Below are 18,049 nucleotides of genomic sequence, written 5' to 3' on the forward strand. Positions count from 1 at the left end.
TTTATTATCTTTTAAGTTTTTCTTTAAAATAAATTTATAGACTCTTTAATTAAGACGAACTTGTACTAAACTTATTGATTATTTTGTAAAATTCCCCTTGTATGAAACCTTTTTTATGAAAAAAAAAAAACGTAAGTGATATAACATGGATTTAAAATGACTCCAAGCTATTTCAATTGTCACTGTCTTATTGACTTGGCGTACCTTGCCGAACAAGTACTAGGGAGGAATTCAAGCTTGTTAATTGCTCTTAGGTTCTATTATTATTATTATTATTATGAAATTAAGTACTTTTAAGAAAAATGAAAAAAAAAAAAGTCATTCTCACTACAGGTGGCATACATTTAAACCGGAATGGAACTTAAAAAGGTGGAGGCTCCTTCACCAATCAGCAGATATCTGGCAGAGAGAGCATTAAACGTTAAACCAGGCTCAGCTCAGCAGGTGGTGCCTTGCCTCGTGGGGGTGTGGGGGCAACAAAAGCCACAGCTCGAATTTAATTGCATATCTGATAGGACTCTTTATCTACCCCTATTTATGAATAAGTTGATGAGACAATACATTGAAAGAGAAAGCCTCATTTAATGGATTTAACTGTAAATCAACACTATTGCTTTCACATTGCATCTCCCCTGGGTTTTGTCAGGATGGATGGGCCCTTTACTCCACCATTATGATGTTACAATATCTATTTCTATTCAACACAACTGGGTTTTTCCTAATGTCGACAAACATTTGGATGTTAGCCGTTTCTTTGTTGCTTCATTGTAGATAACGAATTCAACCTACATATCTTTCCATTTTCTTCCCCATTTATTCAAATTTACATCCATAACTGTTACATAATCTCATTTATTATAATGGGAGTGATTGAATTTTGGTGTCACTCTTAATTCCACATTTAGATTGAGTTTTTAATTTTATTGTTTGATAATGAATAAATTTATTTAGTTAATTGAGTTTTATCTCGATTGATATCAATATTTTTAGTGTAGGAAATGAATTTAAACATATTGAATCATGTTTGTCCTCCTATTTATGATTTATATAAATGTTACGGATAGTTCTAAGCCGTATATGAAAAAATAGATAAATTAATTTAAACCATTTTTAGTACTTCTATACAAATGTGAGTGATTAGATGTAGTTGGTAGTGAAATATGTAGTTAGTGAGCCATTTATAGATCTAAGGGTATTTAGACTTTTTAATTTTTAGAGCAAACTACATTCATTGTCCCTAAATTTTGGTTGAGATTACGTTTCAACCACATAATTTTTTTTACTTACATAATAGCCATTAACTTGATCAAATAGTTACATTTTTTTCACTCATTTATTACCTCCCGTTCAAATGATGGAGTGGCACATTGATATAAAGGGCTAATAACCAATTTGGTCCCTAAAATATAAATAAAATATTATTTTGATATTTTATTAATAACATATATTTTTTTTTATTTTTTAAATAATCTCGTTATAAGTTCTGATCATATCTGTTATTTTTTATGCAATGCCTAGAAGTACCCATAGCCCTTCCCCTTATTAACAACATTGTTAACACTAGATTTTATCACACCCATGATGTGAGTGAATAAAATATAAAAGTATATAAACAAATAAAGTGGCTAGAGATTTCTATATGAATTTGTTAGTCTTGTGTTTGATTTCTAAATAATGTTTTTCAATTGTCTTATTTGAAGATTATATAAAAGTATGAAAATATGAAAAATACCCTTATAATAATATTAAAGCATAATGACTTATTTTCTATCAAAAATAAAAATAAAAACATAATGGCATATTTGGTCCTCCTCCAAGTTTACAAAACAAATTATTTTAACCCTCCATTAATTTTTCGTCTCTTTTAGCCCTTGAACTTGCATTATTTGTCAAATCTCCCCAATTAAAAATTTTAATAATTTTTTTGAATTTTAAAGTTCAAAGAATTATTTAATTGCTAACATGACAACTATATGGTAAATTTCCATCCATTTTGAGGTGATTTGACAAAAACACAAGTTTAAGGGCTAAAATAGGTGAAAAATTAAATAGAGGGCTAAAATGATATTTTATAAGGTTGGAGGGCCAAATAAGTCATTATGCCTATTAGTAATTAGTAACTACCCTTTAAGGTAAAGGCATTTTTGTAATTTCACAGTTGAGTCAACCAGTCACTTTATATATAGTATAGATATACAACTGATGAAGGTAATAAATTGTGCAAATTAAAATGAAAATGTATAAAAAATATTAAAATAAAACATTGGTTGAGTAGTAAATATAATGTTTTACTAATACAATTAGCATGGGTTCAAATCTCGCTATATGTATATTTTATTTTTAAAAGTAAAAGATTAAAGTATCATCAAATAATATAATTTATTTTAATTACAAAAAGACATTTTTATAATTTCCCTAACCGAGTAGGTATCCGGTTGACTTGCAACACTAACTTAAAGACTTAAATGGAAGTATAAATATACAACTTATAGAGATAATAAATTGTGTATATTAAAATAAAAATATATAAGAAAATTCAAAATAAAATTTTGATCGAGCGATAAATTTAAGATTTTCCTAATTAAACAATCTAATTATATTTTATAACTATTTAATTAATGTTGAAAAATTCAGCTCAAGAATTATTTATGGGTAGCATGGAAAGAATTGAAGAGACAAATGAAAGTTGGCCCAACCAAACAAAGCTGAAACGGAGCCCAATTATAAGACTAATGCAAACAAAAGACATTCATTCTAAACCCTAAATCATTCAAAATCTCAACAATTTTCTAATAAAAAATCTCAAAACTCTAAATCAAATATCATTCCTTCCAACTTTGAATTAGAGTTGGTCTTTTGGGGGGTTATATTGTTACTAGTAATATGTATGTGCTTGCATTTAATATTTTATAGTTTTGCTAATTCTGAGTTTTTAATTTTTCATTGTTTATGTTATAAATATTGTTATTAGTTTAGTTTTGCTTTCGTACTTTAATTTGTAATTTTTAATTTATAATATTATTTTTTATTTTTGCAATACATATTGTTTGAATTTTAATTAAATATATGCTTTATTGTAATTTATTTTAAAGGTTGAATATATAAAATGAGTTACCAATTCTTTGCATACGTGTATTACAATTGGAAAAATCATTTCATGAAAATTGGTTACGTATTTGAATCGAAACATCATCTAAGCATGAGGTTCAAGAAGAGGGTCAAACTTGATATAATGAAATTAAATATTTCCAAAATCCTCAAATCTGTGCTGAAATTGTTAATGATGGTGATGTCGAGACAACGATAGTAACATATTGCTCAATTAAGAATGTTGTAGTGGAGCTATATGTTGAGTTATATGATGGTTAACAAGGATATGGAATAACAATTCCTCCAACTTTCTCCATAGCTATTGTTCAAAATTCTCCATTAGTAAATCAATAAAATCAAGTTCCAAACTCATATAGAGGTACCACCAGTGCTTATGAATAAACTGTTTTTCGTATATAAGTTAGACTTTGATCTAAAAATAGTCTTGATTGACTTGTACAAGTATGAAGTCACATTAACATTTAGCATGATCCATACAATCTTCAATATCTAGGTATGAATCTAGTTTAGGGTTTCGTGCAAAAATTTCGATTGGAGCCATTACACTAAAAACAAATGTGAATGTTCTTAAGCCTAATATAGAGAATGTCTCGTACGATGATGTCATTAGCAAAAAAAAAGAAGGCAATAGTGATGATTTCGATTTCAAATGAGACGTCCCAAAAAATATTACTACAAACTTCCCTTAGCATGGTCATCCTACTCATGTTCTTATACTGAATGAACATTTATAATATACGGAGCATTGACATAGATGCAATACATGCCTTATAGTTTTCAAAATATCTTGATATTGAGTTGAACTGTGAACCACCTACCGAACGAACCATTAAAAACCGGCTGGCTTAACCGGTTTTTATTTATTTTGGGCTAAACTTTCCTGAGCCCAAAAACACTTTTCTGCCCAAATACCTCCTAAACCGGCCCAAACTTTTAAATTTTACAAACCCAACCCAAGTCCTAGCCCAAAAATAATAAAACAAATTTAAAATTTAAAGAAAAAACCCTAAAATTTCCCCACCACCCACCTGTGCCCCCTCTACTGTATGTCTGATCTACTCTTTTTCTTCTTCAGTTATTTTCGGGTAAATTACACATAAAAGCCTTATTTTTTTAAAAATTTATCGAAATGAGCCCGGTATTTTATTATTTACCGGAATGGGCCATTTTCTCCGAAATCACGTCCACGTCAGCGCGATTACTTACATGGCAACAAATCGCTTCCACGTAAGCGCGATTTGCTGACTTGGAAGCAATAATTCATGAACAGTTTATGTTTTTTAGCTTGGAAAACTTTGAAAGGCCATAACTTTTGGCTTGGTTGTCCGATTGAGACGATTTTTTTTATTTCGAATAACTTTTCGAGATCTACGCGCTGACAAACAGCCGAAGGCGGTTTGCCACAGTTTTCGTCGAAAAAGATTCTTTTTTGCCTCTAAATTTTGATTTTTTCGGTTTAAAATTGAATTTTGAAACATTCAAATCATTATTTTCCTTATTTATTTGAAGTAAACACCAGATTTTTTTTATAGAATTGTTGTATTATTTTTTCTGATTTGACACGTGTATGGAATAGGTCCGATAAATCATTAGAACGTAAGTAATATAATTAAGATAATAACAGTATTTTTATAATATGTTAGTTAATTAGTTTAACTTAGTTGGTTAAGATGCTTGTTTTTTCCCTTAGTACATTGGTTCAAATCTTGTTGGTAATAATTTTGAATCTTTTTTGTACTTGTTGCATTTATTTTTTTAATCAATTAACTCTTCAGTATTACATTAATATATATTATTAGTACAATAGTATAGACAGATTGACAATTTGAGCTACAATATTATGAATATTAACTACAATATATAATTTGAGCTACATATTACAGTAATACATTAATATGTATTATTAGGGGCAAAATACCAAAAAAAAAGGGGAAAATTACACATAAAGCCCTATTTTTTTAAAATTTACCGAAATAGGCCCGGTATTTTATTATTTACCGGAATGGGCCATTTTCCCCGAAATCGCGTCCACGTCAGCGCGATGTCAGGGGGCGTGTCAGCAAATCGCGTCCTCGTAGGCGCGATTTGTGTCCACGTAAGCAAATTGCGCTGACGTGGAAGCAATTTGCTGACACGTCTCCTGACATCGTGCTGACGTGGACGCGATTTCAGGGAAAATGGCCCATTCCGGTAAATAATAAAATACCGGGCCCATTTCGGTAAATTTAAAAAAAATAGGACTTTTTTTGGTATTTTGCCCGTTATTTTCAAGCTTTCTCAACAACAGAAAAAGACAAATAAAAATGAGAGAGAAGAGATTGAAGTGGAAATTGAAAAGAGTAGAAATAAATAAACATTAGAGATAAGAGAGTGAAAGAAGAAAATAAAAATGAGAGAGTAAAATGAAAAGAGATGAGAAATATGGGGGGTGGGGAGGAGAAACCAAAAACTTTTTCCAACAATTTAATTATTTTTACTATTTAGCAAATAATTTTCTTTCCCAACAAAAGTATAAAATCATTGTTTAATTCCCATCTAAAGAAGCCATTGTTGCAAAATAGAGCGTTAAAGTGTCCCGTGGACTACAAAACTTATTCAACTTTATATGTTGACGAGTGGTAGAGAAGGGTGTAAGTGAAGTTTGAGGGGCTTCACATATTCGGGAGATTCAAAAACACCCCATGCATGCACTGCTACGTACGCCTAACGTACCATTTAGATTTTGACTTAATTTGTAATTCTGCTCTTTATGAAACTAAATTAAAAAAAAGGAAAACAAAATCCCTGTTAAAAATAATACCAATCAATAAATCAATCAATTTAAATAGACTGGTTTCCACCAAACTTTATCTAAACATCCCTATGCAACCCTTTTTCCTTTTTTGGGCTTCATCTACCACGAAAGAATGATATTCATATAATCCAACAAATGTTAGCAATGCTAATGAAATGAAAACTTTGATAAAGTCCATCACTGGCGGGCGCCATTTTTTTATCACATCCTGACGAGAAATATACAGAGATCAGGACCAGTATTTCCATCGGGGCTCAACATGTAAAGGGTCTCGCAATCCTTGGAGCCAACGACTCGATCGAAAAAGGCTCTAATATAGGCCAACTCTCCATCAACACCCTCAGTTTCGGAATTCCCTGGCAAAACCCCAGCCCCCATTGAAACCGCCTTGAGAAGCTCCATAACGTGCAAATCCTCCGCCGTCGCCTCTCTTTTAACCCCGTGGCCTGTCTTTTTCCCGTTGCAAAACATCGTCCACAAAGGCTCATCGAATAGCTTAACTTGCTCTTTCCCACATCGTTTTTCACATTCTAAAGCGATTCTCACCATGCCCGCGCTGAGTTCCTTTTGTAACACGTTGGTTTGCAAGGAAAACTCAATGACTAAAGAAGGGAGACACTTGGGGCTCTCTTGAATCGAAAGGCTAACTTTGCCTTTACGATACCCGAACAAAGTTCCGGTGACTCGAATCCCCGAGATGCTGATGTGAGAGTCGGTCTGTAAACCAGGGCTGGTGGGGAACTTGCATGCGGGAGTGATGATGGGGAAAGCCCGGAAAACGGAACGGAAAGCTCGAAGGACTTTGCGTTTTTGTTTCTTGGACTGTAATTCAGATGGTTGGATAAGGGAGAAGGGTTGTGGAGATGAAGAAGCTTTGGGGGTAGAAGGGTTGGGTGGTGGGGCAGTGGATCCGTCCCTGGAGTTGTCGTTGCCGGTGTTAGGCCTAGAGTCCGCCATTAATGGACGTTGATGAAGAACCAGGGACAAGGCAAGGCCATGGGAGAGAGTGGGAGATAGATGATGAGAGATGCAGATAGGTGGGCATGTTTCAGGTTAGGTAGGTATTGGTTTGAGGCATAGGATTTTCCATATGATTATGGTCAATTTTAGTTCCTAAGCCTCTGCCTCTTTATTAGGAACATTCAAAATATACATAATTTTTCATTTTGTTGGGTAGTTGCCATTATCATTATTCAAATTATACATATATTCAAGGTTAAATGCTGTTATTAGTCCCTGTATTTTGTTAAAGTTGTGAATTTAGTCTTTAGATTTTAATTTAGTCATTTTTAGTTTTTATAATTTTAAAATTTTAAAATTTTAGTCCTAAAAAACGATAAATGTTAAGTTCATTAAGTTAAGTTCTACTATTTCCAAAATCTAATGCACCAAACATATGATCATACATGTAATGCCATGTCAGCTTATTATTTTCACATATTACTCAATAAAAAAATCAATTAATGGATTAACAATTTTTCATTTGCGTCAAGATTGGAATTTCATGATTTGGAAAGTACAGGGATATGAAATGATCCAATTAGAGAATATGAACCAAATCGATAATTGTACGCATAGTGCAAAACTAGTAATTGAATTTAACCTAATTGCTACTGTTTAGGTCATAATTAAAATTTTAAAATTCAAAAAGCACATGGATTAAATTTGACCAAATTAAAATATAGTGATTAAATCAACAAGTTTTACAAAGTAAAAGAACTAATAGTATAATTTAACCTAAATTTAAATTGTGGTTTTTTTCTTGCCTTTTTCTGAATTGAGATTAATCCATTTTACTTATAAAACTATTTTGATTAATGATATTAACTCAATCAAAAGTGTATATATAAATCTAATTTTATATTTGATTTTTAATTTCATTATTTGTATTCTACCTTGAATTCATATAAAAAGTTTTAGTATTAATAAACAATAATGGGGATGAAAAAAATTAATTTTCATATATAAAATTTTCATTTTCAGAAATAATGTTATAAAAGAAAAGGGAGCAAATAGCTTTTTCTAATTTGAGAAATTACTTTAATAAGAGTGATTAGTTAAATTTTAAATAATAGTAGTTATTTAAAATTCTAAATTTTGAGCAGTCACAGATAATTTTTCTTTTAAAAGAATATTTTTTTTAAATAAATTTAAATAATATTAAAAATTTTATTATACTTGTATGCGCATGAAAAATTCATATATTCAACGCTTCCTCAACTCAACCCCTACAAATTCCTATCTCCTTAGCATTTGACGTCCCTAAAATGTATTTGGTTGGTTTAAATATCCTTTATTTCTCTTTTGATTTTAAAATTAAGTAAATTGATCTCTCGAAAAAAAAATTTAACTTTTATGCATTTGAAAACGAGTAAACAAAGATAATTAAGGATGTTGGGTCGAGGTCGATATAGAGATGAGTCTTGGGTCGAGGTCGCAACGACGGGGAAGGGGAAGAGAGTTTAGGAGAGTGATGGGATGTGAAGAGGAAATCGATTGGAAAATGTCTTAATAGAAAAAAAAAAAGGTAAGACATTTTACTAAAAACAGGCACCATTTTCTCATGTTTTGGAGATAGTTTTACCGTGGGAAATCATTTTCAGCCAAACAAACATTATTTTTTGTAAAAACTTTTATAGGTAAACAAATATACCTTTATTTGAGCTATTTCAATAAATATATGGTGATAACTTTTAAAATAAGCACAAATGATTTTAAGATGATACCCACCTTAAAGAACTTGCAGCGTTAATAGGCAGGGAACTATATGATGGTAATTTTTTTCACCTATTTGGGTTACTGTATACTGAAAAAAGGTGTTGGTCACCACAGTGCCAACACAAAAAAAAAGAAAAAAAACAAAAAATTGAAAATGGGTGTCGACCATCTACTACACAACACCTAAAATATTTTTTATACTTGGTATTACATATATTGTATAAAATACGGGTGAAAAAAATACAAATGGGTGTTGGCCATTGCACAAAAAAATATTTTTTTAATCTTTGTTCCAATCAGTAATTATTGGGAAACTTCTGACAGGGTGTTGACCATGGGGTGCTAGCACCCCTTGCACTGTTCCTTTCAAGCCATTCTCATAAATGTTTTTGAACTTAAGTTATTCTTGTAAATATTTAATTGTTTTGGGTTAGTTTGGTAAAATAGCCGCCAATTGTCAATATGCCATAATGTTCTATTAATGTTGAGGTTAAAATCTTTGTTGTGTTGATAGAGCTTGATCTTTAATATCTACAATGAGTATGGTTAATATTTTTCTAAATTATATAATTTTATTTATTAAATAAATTAATAAATTTCCCTTTGAAAAAATTATTTACATACATAAGGTGATAGTGCTTTGAATGTGAATGTTAAGGACAACCGAGTCTTATTTGAGCTATTTAAATAAATATAAAGTACAATTTAAAGAACGTTTATTTGAGGTGAAATAAATATAAAAGAATAATAGCACGAGGTTTAAGTGAAATTTTGAACAGATGGAACCGCCCCGGCCCTTTGCACTTGAGAGTACTTCTTTCAAGCCAATGATGGGGTTATTTTGAACCGTACACGGTCCGAAAAAGCATCATGTAAATTTATGTCTCTAAAATTTACTAGATTATTGTAGAAAATGAATCATAAAACAACGATGTCGTTTTCTGTTAGATGATTAAAGGGGTGGCAATTTGTTACACTGCACCCACGTCAGCGTATCGTTTGCGGTGGTTCCACTAATCGTCCACGTTGGACACCTCGAAGACACAGCATCACGCTTCTCTAATGGTCGTGATGTCCACACGCTAGACCCACACCTCTATAATGGACTGTATCTTTATCTAAACACTTTTTAATGAAGTTACTAAAAACAATTATTATTTGTATTTATTAGTGTAGTTGTTAGCTCACCCTCCGCTATTATTTGTTGGTTTAAATTATAGGATAAAAGAATAAACACATTTATACATTTTGTATATTTGAAATTTAATTTTTCTATTTTTATCTTTAAGAATTTAATTCACCTACTTTTAGATATAAAAATTTAGGTTCAGTTGTTATCATCAGTAAAATTTTTAAATTAATTATGTGATGTAAAAACTTGAAATAAAAAAAAATCCTTGGTAGTTATGTTGTAAATACTTGCTAAGAATTTTTTTTTAAAAACATCAATTTGATAAAATATTTTTTCAATTGAAATAGTGCTTTTCAAGAAAATTTGATGTCATCATTTTGATTGATATGTTAACAATATTAACTATTTAAATAAACTAATGCCATTATAAAAAGTATAGATTAAATCTCAAGTTTGAGTATAGTTTAACGGCCAAATTGAAATTTGACCATTGTCTTATAATATTTAAAAAGCAACACAAATTTTAAAAAAGATGAAAAACCTTGTGTGAGAAGCATTTAAGATATTCAAATTATATATAATCATGTAATATTGTAATAGGAAAACATTATAAAATTTATCAAATTATATATAACTATGTTGGGAATAGGATTCAGATACTAGGGTGGGTTTGGATGGGCAATTGGGTGGGGTGCGGTGCGTTTAATTTGCTTTTTATCTCACGCTACAGTATCGTTACAGTGTCTAATCTCACCGCTACTGCTGTTTTTACACTAACCACAAATAAATGCACCACTCATCTAAATCCACCCTTAATAAAAATGATGAAGGGTGGATTTATGAATAAATATCCTTATTTTGTGTTTATATGATTATGATTATATTCAATGTCTACTTTTTCCCTAAGCTCCCTCCTTCTGTCTTCTTACTTCTTTAAATAATAATGATGAAAAAATAAAACAAATAAATATCAACACGTAACAGAAATCACAATATCGGAACAAAATCGTATTGTGAAACAAAACTTTACAGCGACGGAAGGATCCCACTAGATTCGCAACTGAACCACGCCTATTAGTGAGCGCGTGGTCTTCTGCTACTATCAAACATTTCACTTTCTTAATCAGTCAGCTTTCATTAATCATCATCCACCATACAAATCCTTCTCCTTCAACATCATTACTTAAATCTCACCTTTCCATTCGTTCTTTTTTTTTTTTACTTTCGATCTCCCCCTCTTTGTTTTCCCTTCAGCTTTTCACCTACCATTCAGCAAATAATATGTTTGATTTTGGGGATGAACTAACCATCGAAGGCTACAGAATTCCATGGCTAATTTGGATCCAAATACTCGTACTCTTCCTTCTAATACTTCTTCTCTATTGCTTCAGCAGCCCCTTCGCTTTGGATCTCTCCGATGGCTCCTCCTCCGCTTCCGCTTCCCTTTCCTCCCAATCCCACTTGGATAAAATGCCTGCTCTTCATCATACTTCAACGCTTGTCTCCGCTCGTTTCCAGGTATAATCCCAACTCTTCTTTTCCTTTTATTCAATTGGGTCTGAGTCCTTTGGCTTATTTTGCTTCGTATTTGGATCTCTGGTTTATGTATCGTGTTTGGATTTGGTTGAGATTCTTTTGAGTTTAGGTTTCTTGTGGAATTAAATTTCGACGAGTTTAAATTCGAGTATTTCTGACGGATTTTTGAGTTGGGAATTCATTTGATTAGTTCAACCCAAAACACACAAGTCCAAATCAAAAGAAACGTTAGAAACTAGAACATAACAGCTAGAAATGGTACACAAACTGGAAATTCTTGGTGCTTCAATAATTTGGATATACAGTGGATTTGGGGAAATTATGTGAATGGTATTGGCTTTGGGCCCCCTTTATCTGTTTTTTTGTTAGCAAAACTATGAAATCGCATCCCAAACGCAACCGTAAAGCGTTTCCATTAGTTACTTTTAACACAAAGTTGTGCCACAAAAATCCAATCCACCAATGGAAGGAAAATGAATTTCTTTTCCAACTTTATGCTTTCTTTCAAGGCTTAGTTTAATAAATTTTTACATATTTAATTGTTTATAACATTTTGTGACTTTATTAAGTCTAATAACTATACTATAGTTTTCTCTTTCTTTCTTTTTTCAGAAAAAGAAAAATTTTAAACAACAATTTCTATTTTATGGGGAGATGGCAATAGAATCTGGATGGATGGATGGGCACGTATATTACCTTATTAATTTTCGTTTAAAATCTATAATCTGTTAATATTTTTACTAATTATTTTTAAAATTATTATAATTTAGTCATCAACACTGTTAGGGTATATATTGAAAATATAAAAATGGAGCGGAGTGTAGACTGTGAAATCCGTGAAGTAGGATTTTGTTCACTCCCCAACCCTGCTTGTCCGCACAACATAATTGCTGTGCCTGCTGTTTTTAATGAAGTTAATTGAGTAGCACTTGGATTTTTCCTTTTTTTATAAAGAATAGTTGCTTCATTAAATGAACTTAATTGCATTTTCTGCTGTTTTGTTAGGCTAGTTGCGTAGTTTACTACTTATTTTGGTATTTTCTAAGCTTAACTGCCTAATTAGTTTTGGTCTATCTTCTACACTATCAACTACTCACTAAAGCTTTCCCAAACCCTACTTTACTTTCTTTTTCAAGTAATAAATGCTTTATTATGTTTTGTTAACCGAAATTAAGTATTATACGTTGTTGTTATGATTTGCTCCGTATATTCACATGTAATCAATGAAACAATAGGGACTAAATTGAAAATTGTACAAAATTTTAAGTGTGAAACAATTTAATATGCGAATAAGGATATTATGATAAAAGTTTAATGAATGTGTTATGAGATAATGAAATATGCATAAAATATTATAAAAGTGAAATTGTTGAAAAATATGGAATTTTTATGATGACAAGGACTAAATTGTTAAACTTGGGAAAATATGTGGATGAAATAATAGAAATAAAATGCATAGAAATTTGATATGTGAAACAAGATATTGATATAAATTATGTGATTAAAGTGTAACAAGAAAGAAAATTGATTTAATATGATTAATTAGTGAATATTGAACTTTTATGACAAAAAAGGATTAAATTGAAAAGTTATGAAAGCTTATAAGAAAATATTTGATAAGTAAAGAATGTAGTAGAGAATGTAACATCTTGGTGCTTTGATCGGGTCGGGTATGAGGGTGTTACAATGAATAAAGCTTTATCAGTTTGAAAAATGTCTTACAAAAAAAAATTTTGGTAAGACATTTTACGGGAATAAAGGGATAATTTAACGTAGAATGAAAAATATTTTATGTTAACCATCTTATTTTACATGAAACAAAAATAGAAAAGGCTGAAAAATGAGAAAAAAGCTGAAAATATTTTCATAAAATTTTTACGTTTCAAAGGAGCCTAATTTTTTGTAAACTTCAAAATGCATTTTAACTATAATATTTCTATACCCTTATTAACATCTCTATATGTTAGAAAGTCAATGAAACTTTGGCAAAGGCAGAGGCTTAATATTTTGAATACTTAGATTTGAGGGACCCCTTAAAATGGAAATTTTATTTTTTAGCCCCTTAATAGTTTATAAAATTTCAAATTAGTATTAGTAAAATTGTACTTTGATCCCTCTAAAAATGAGAAAAATTTGATGTAAATTTTTAAAAATTATAAAGATATAAGTTATTAAAATGGTGAAATTGCATTTTTGTTATTGCAAAAATACATAACTTAATTCCACCATAGTAAATGCCAAGTGTGGGTTCTCTCACAAATTATTCTATGCTTAAATCTCATCATGTGTAGGTTTATCTAAATATATTTTAATTTTCAATCCATTATGTTGAGTTGATTTTAGTTATACTTTATTAGATATATATGATTTATAATAATATATTCAAGAATGATGGAATCAAATTGGATCGATTGGTTGGATCAACTAGATCAGAAACTGGTAGTTATATTTGTTTAGAGAAAGGTTGATATGCAAATTATACAAATCAATTAAAATGAGTCAAAAACCAATTGAAACGGGTTTTAAATATTTAAATATTTTTTAATTTTTTAATTAATTAAATCGAATTAACCAACCGAATTGAGAATTGGTGGCCTGCCGACCAAAACATATATTTTAATTAAACTCATTAGTGTTTTCAGTTAAGTTGTCGTGACGTACCATCTGAAATTTGTTTTTTAGTAGTTGTTTCCAACACATATACAGAGTTGTACAGGTATCATCCTCTTGATATATGAAATAATTTAATTTCCAATCCAGATAACATAGAGAAATCATCCTAAAATTGATCTGTATTCATTTTACATCCATATCATAACTATTAGTAGTGGAAGCTAAATCATGTGTTTAGTAGACTTTTCAAGGGCAGGTCTTTTTGGTTTGACTTGAATTAAAATTTTATCAATAAAATCAAATATTTTATTTAAGTTCAGAGTATAAACAAGTATTTTGGGAGTGACATAATCAGGTGGTGGCAGGTTGGAGAAGAAGAGCAGAGTATAAAGGGTGAAATAGGCCCAGAAAGAAGCAAAGGAATAATAGGAGGAGCAGAAGATAGTGTAGAAATGGAGGAATGTGGAACCAAAGAAACTGGACATCAAAATTGTTATCATCCATGTCACTATCTTAGCCTTGCTAAGCTTGCATTTCTCAAGTGTTTGGGTCTTGATTCCTTGTCTGAACCTAGGTCAAAATCTAATGAGCAAACAAAACCAAGATAGTTAACGTATTACTATTGACTTCTTAGTTCAATGGATAAATATAGTTTCATTAAAAGAACTTATGGTTCTAAATTTAGTTCCAGCTCAATATATCAACAGCTGGAGCTTGGTCGGCTTTGATGTTAGACATGCAATCCATACCTTCATGCTTAATCATTTGATGCAGTGATGACAAAAGAGATATTGGTTTTAATCTTGGAGTTAACATCGTTAAGAAAGAGTCATGAATCTTTAAAAAATATCGTGAAAAAAGTCTTTTTTTTTGAAAAATGTGATTTAAGATTAAGTAATTAAAAATGATATGCTAAAATATCTATTTTAAATATAATATTATAAAATAAAAAAATCAATTTAAATAAAAATGTATTAATATTACAATAAAAAATACTTTTAAATAGTTAATACAATTTATTTATAAATTTTAATTCAATATATAAAATATTTTTTAAGACAGGGGATCCATAGTAAAACTAAAATGTTTTACACTGTTTAGTAATCTTTGATTAAAATTAAATACAAAAAACTAAGATAAAATGTTTCATTTTTATATAAAACATTATTTTAATTAAAGATTATCTATTATTTATATTTCTTTTTCCCCCTATAGCTTTACCTGTCTCTGATTCTTTAAAAAAAGAAGAAGAATAATTTATTAAAAAAGAAAAAAAATCAAAGATCATATAAAATTGATATTTTAATTTTAATCGAAATTTTAATTTAAAAAAAAACTTATTTACTATTTTTCTACCCAATAAAATAAAATGATGGATAGAAAGTATATCTTCTTTTTTGGATTCAACTGAAATGGGGATAAAATATATAACAATTTCTTGGTGAGCCATCTCTATGTTGTGGTTGACACAAGAGGAGAGTTAGGAATTAAGGTTAAATAACAAGTATGCTATGTTAAAATACAGGCCTTCTCCACGGCCATTCAACAGGCACTGCTTTTTAACTATAAAACCTTAATTCAAAACATTTTCTTGAATCAAAACAAGTTAGTATCTTGGATCTATGTTTGAGTTATGATGTGCAGGATCCAATAAGTGGCAAGCACAGAGCATACTTTCAAGACTTAAAAAACATTCATGAAATTCATGATTCTTCTTATCATTGCTTAAACCCAAAAAAGAAAGGAAAGAGTTTAGAAAGCCATAGTATAAGAAAACACACTGGTATAGTATCCTTTGCAACAACTGATTGGTGTTGGGTTTGTTGGGTTTGCATGGCAATCATCATATAGATTGATGAGTCTGAAAAATTAGACTCACTGTCTGGAAAATAAGTTGGAATAACACACAGGGTCTTTTCTGTTGGTTCATCATATATCGAGAAAAGAGATTCAAGATCGTCTCTTTTGATTTGAATTCTAGCTTTATTTCATATTTGAGTTTTTAGATTGCATTTGTCTTTGTTAAACAACCAACCCAATTCTATTTTCTAATTCAATATGAATTAATTTTGGACATAGTTTAAGAAAAATTCACCTGAAAAAAGGGAATTTAATTATAATTAGAGCTTTCATATGGATTAATGGAGGAAAATGATATTGCGAAATGAAACAATCAACATAATGTGAATTTGATATATGAATTTTGATTTGTGTAATTATATACATAAAATTTGAATATTGGTTTATACATATACATAAAATTTTGATTTTAATTTAATTATACATATTTAAAGAAATAAATAGGTAAATTTATTTTCATATTGGATTGATATAATTGTTTGTGTATGCAATATATCAACGTAAAATTGTGCGAATTTGAAAATTGTTATTAGTGATTTGTGAAAATTAAACCAAATCAAAATTTTATGTATAAAATTGCACAAAATCAAAGTTCATGTAAGACATTACACATTGGATCAAAGTTCATGTATAGTTTTGCTATTTATTCCTAAAAAAAAATTTTATTTGATACTTTGGTGATGTATATTTTTAAGGCATGATGACTTATTTGACCCTCCAATTTTACAAAAAAAAAATCGTTTTAGCCTTCTTTTAATTTTTCGTCTTTTTTAGCCCTTAAATTTGTGTTGTTTGTCGATGATGGGTGTCGAATCCACCAATATAAACTTACACCTAATTTTACTAATTTAAGCAGTATAGGGAGTAGGGTTGATCCCTCAGAGACTGAGTTTACTGCAAATTGTTGCTCTCTTGACCAGATTTATGTCGGGGAAGTTGTCGTGCCCAAGAAATTAGGGGAGGATAAAATTGAAAACCTGGAACCTGAAATAAATAAATAAAATGCGTAAAAAGTAAAAGTTGAAAATGAAATAATAAAAAGCAGTTAAATAAATCTGAAGAAAAATTAATTAGAATAAGCTTAGCTTTAGGCACAGATTTTTCCTCGTCTTTGAACCGATCCTCGAAATTAGATGAACTCCTCTTTTCCAGTAAACTAGTTATAGCTACCAAGGACGCCCCGGACACCAACTCTTCCTTGTGTAAATTAGTTATGGAGCGTCCAATAACTAACCCTTACCGATCGAACAACCACGAAACGTTCGTGATTTAGAACTCCGGCAGCCTTGCGTTCTAGAAGAGCCCAGCTCGAACCAATGTCCTCAACCGCTTGAGACATTTAAATTCGGTTACTACTTCCCTTGACGGAACCAAACAACTAACTCCACTTGGCAGGCCAATGTGTTCATAGAAAACCAATTAGAAATATTCCTTTCGGAATTCCAACTGTACGTCTAACCACACTAACTCAAATGACGTCTTTTTTTACTTAGTGTTGATCTGACTTTATGAGCTGACAAAATCATACTCTTAATCCGGAGAAATAATAAGTATTGGAATTTAGGAGTTAATTTGCTCAGGTTCGTAACTCACGGGTTTCAACGAGACTAACTCCGACCTAAAGCTGAAAATGGATTTAGTTAACTAGGGTTTGGGACATGATGATATTGGGCATAATTGGATAAGGTAAAAATGGGTGGAAATGATGGGTGGCGTAATTAAGTATGGGGCTGAAATTTTTGTGGTGTATTAAAGAAGTTGTAAATGGTAAGTGGTAATAAGCTGGAAATTTTGGAATTGAAAGTAAAGGAAACTAAAGACAATAAATTCATGAATAGAAAGGAGAGAATGTATTGAAAGATGAAAGCTTGATATTTCAATTGATCGATTAAAATGAACAAAATAGACCACTATTTATACTAGTGGCTTTGCTAAATTAAGAGCCAACTAGTATAGAAAATCAAGGAAAAATATTCCATGATATAAAAAAAATCCCAAAATAATCTCCCACTAAGTCAACAAAAATTTCAGCTAATTAATATTGGAAAAATTCTGCTTTGGCCCTCCTTCTTTGCTTCTTCAATTTAGCCCCCAAATTGCATCCCTACACAAAATTCAATGTAAACATGGAAAAATTAGCGGCGCACTCTCATAAATTAACCAATTTAATTACATAAAATATGTAACTTTAGCATTTAATCAAATCCCCCTACTTAGTTCATGCTAGTCCTCGAGCATTATGCATGTATCTGCAAAAGGAAAAATTTTCTCCAAAATAGGACTTG

General features: G+C 30.4%; 2 protein-coding genes across 2 annotated transcripts; one reads left to right on the forward strand and one right to left on the reverse strand.

The window, feature by feature from the left end:
• Positions 1-5,898: 5,898 nt before the first annotated feature.
• LOC121222430 (protein MIZU-KUSSEI 1) lies at positions 5,899-6,973 on the reverse strand. Its single transcript, XM_041103191.1, has one exon. It carries the CDS (start codon positions 6,860-6,862, stop codon positions 6,107-6,109), a length of 756 nt encoding a protein of 251 aa, XP_040959125.1. The 5' UTR covers positions 6,863-6,973; the 3' UTR covers positions 5,899-6,106.
• A 3,865-nt stretch (positions 6,974-10,838) lies between these two features.
• LOC107914373 (uncharacterized) lies at positions 10,839-14,705 on the forward strand. The gene is made up of 2 exons (XM_016843276.2): positions 10,839-11,273; positions 14,270-14,705. The coding sequence occupies exons 1-2, from the start codon at positions 11,037-11,039 to the stop codon at positions 14,510-14,512; spliced, it is 480 nt and encodes a 159-aa protein (XP_016698765.1). The 5' UTR covers positions 10,839-11,036; the 3' UTR covers positions 14,513-14,705.
• Positions 14,706-18,049: the final 3,344 nt, after the last annotated feature.

Source organism: Gossypium hirsutum, chromosome D10 (assembly GCF_007990345.1).
Source record: "Gossypium hirsutum isolate 1008001.06 chromosome D10, Gossypium_hirsutum_v2.1, whole genome shotgun sequence".
Lineage (NCBI taxonomy): Eukaryota > Viridiplantae > Streptophyta > Magnoliopsida > Malvales > Malvaceae > Gossypium > Gossypium hirsutum.

Bases quoted from the DNA above. Each gene is read 5' to 3' on its own strand.
- LOC121222430 (XM_041103191.1), bottom strand. From the start codon at position 6,862: ATGGCGGACTCTAGGCCTAACACCGGCAACGACAACTCCAGGGACGGA.
- LOC107914373 (XM_016843276.2), top strand. From the start codon at position 11,037: ATGTTTGATTTTGGGGATGAACTAACCATCGAAGGCTACAGAATTCCA. The intron at 11,274-14,269 runs GTATAATCCCAA...AGGTGGTGGCAG, and splicing joins TTGTCTCCGCTCGTTTCCAG to GTTGGAGAAGAAGAGCAGAG.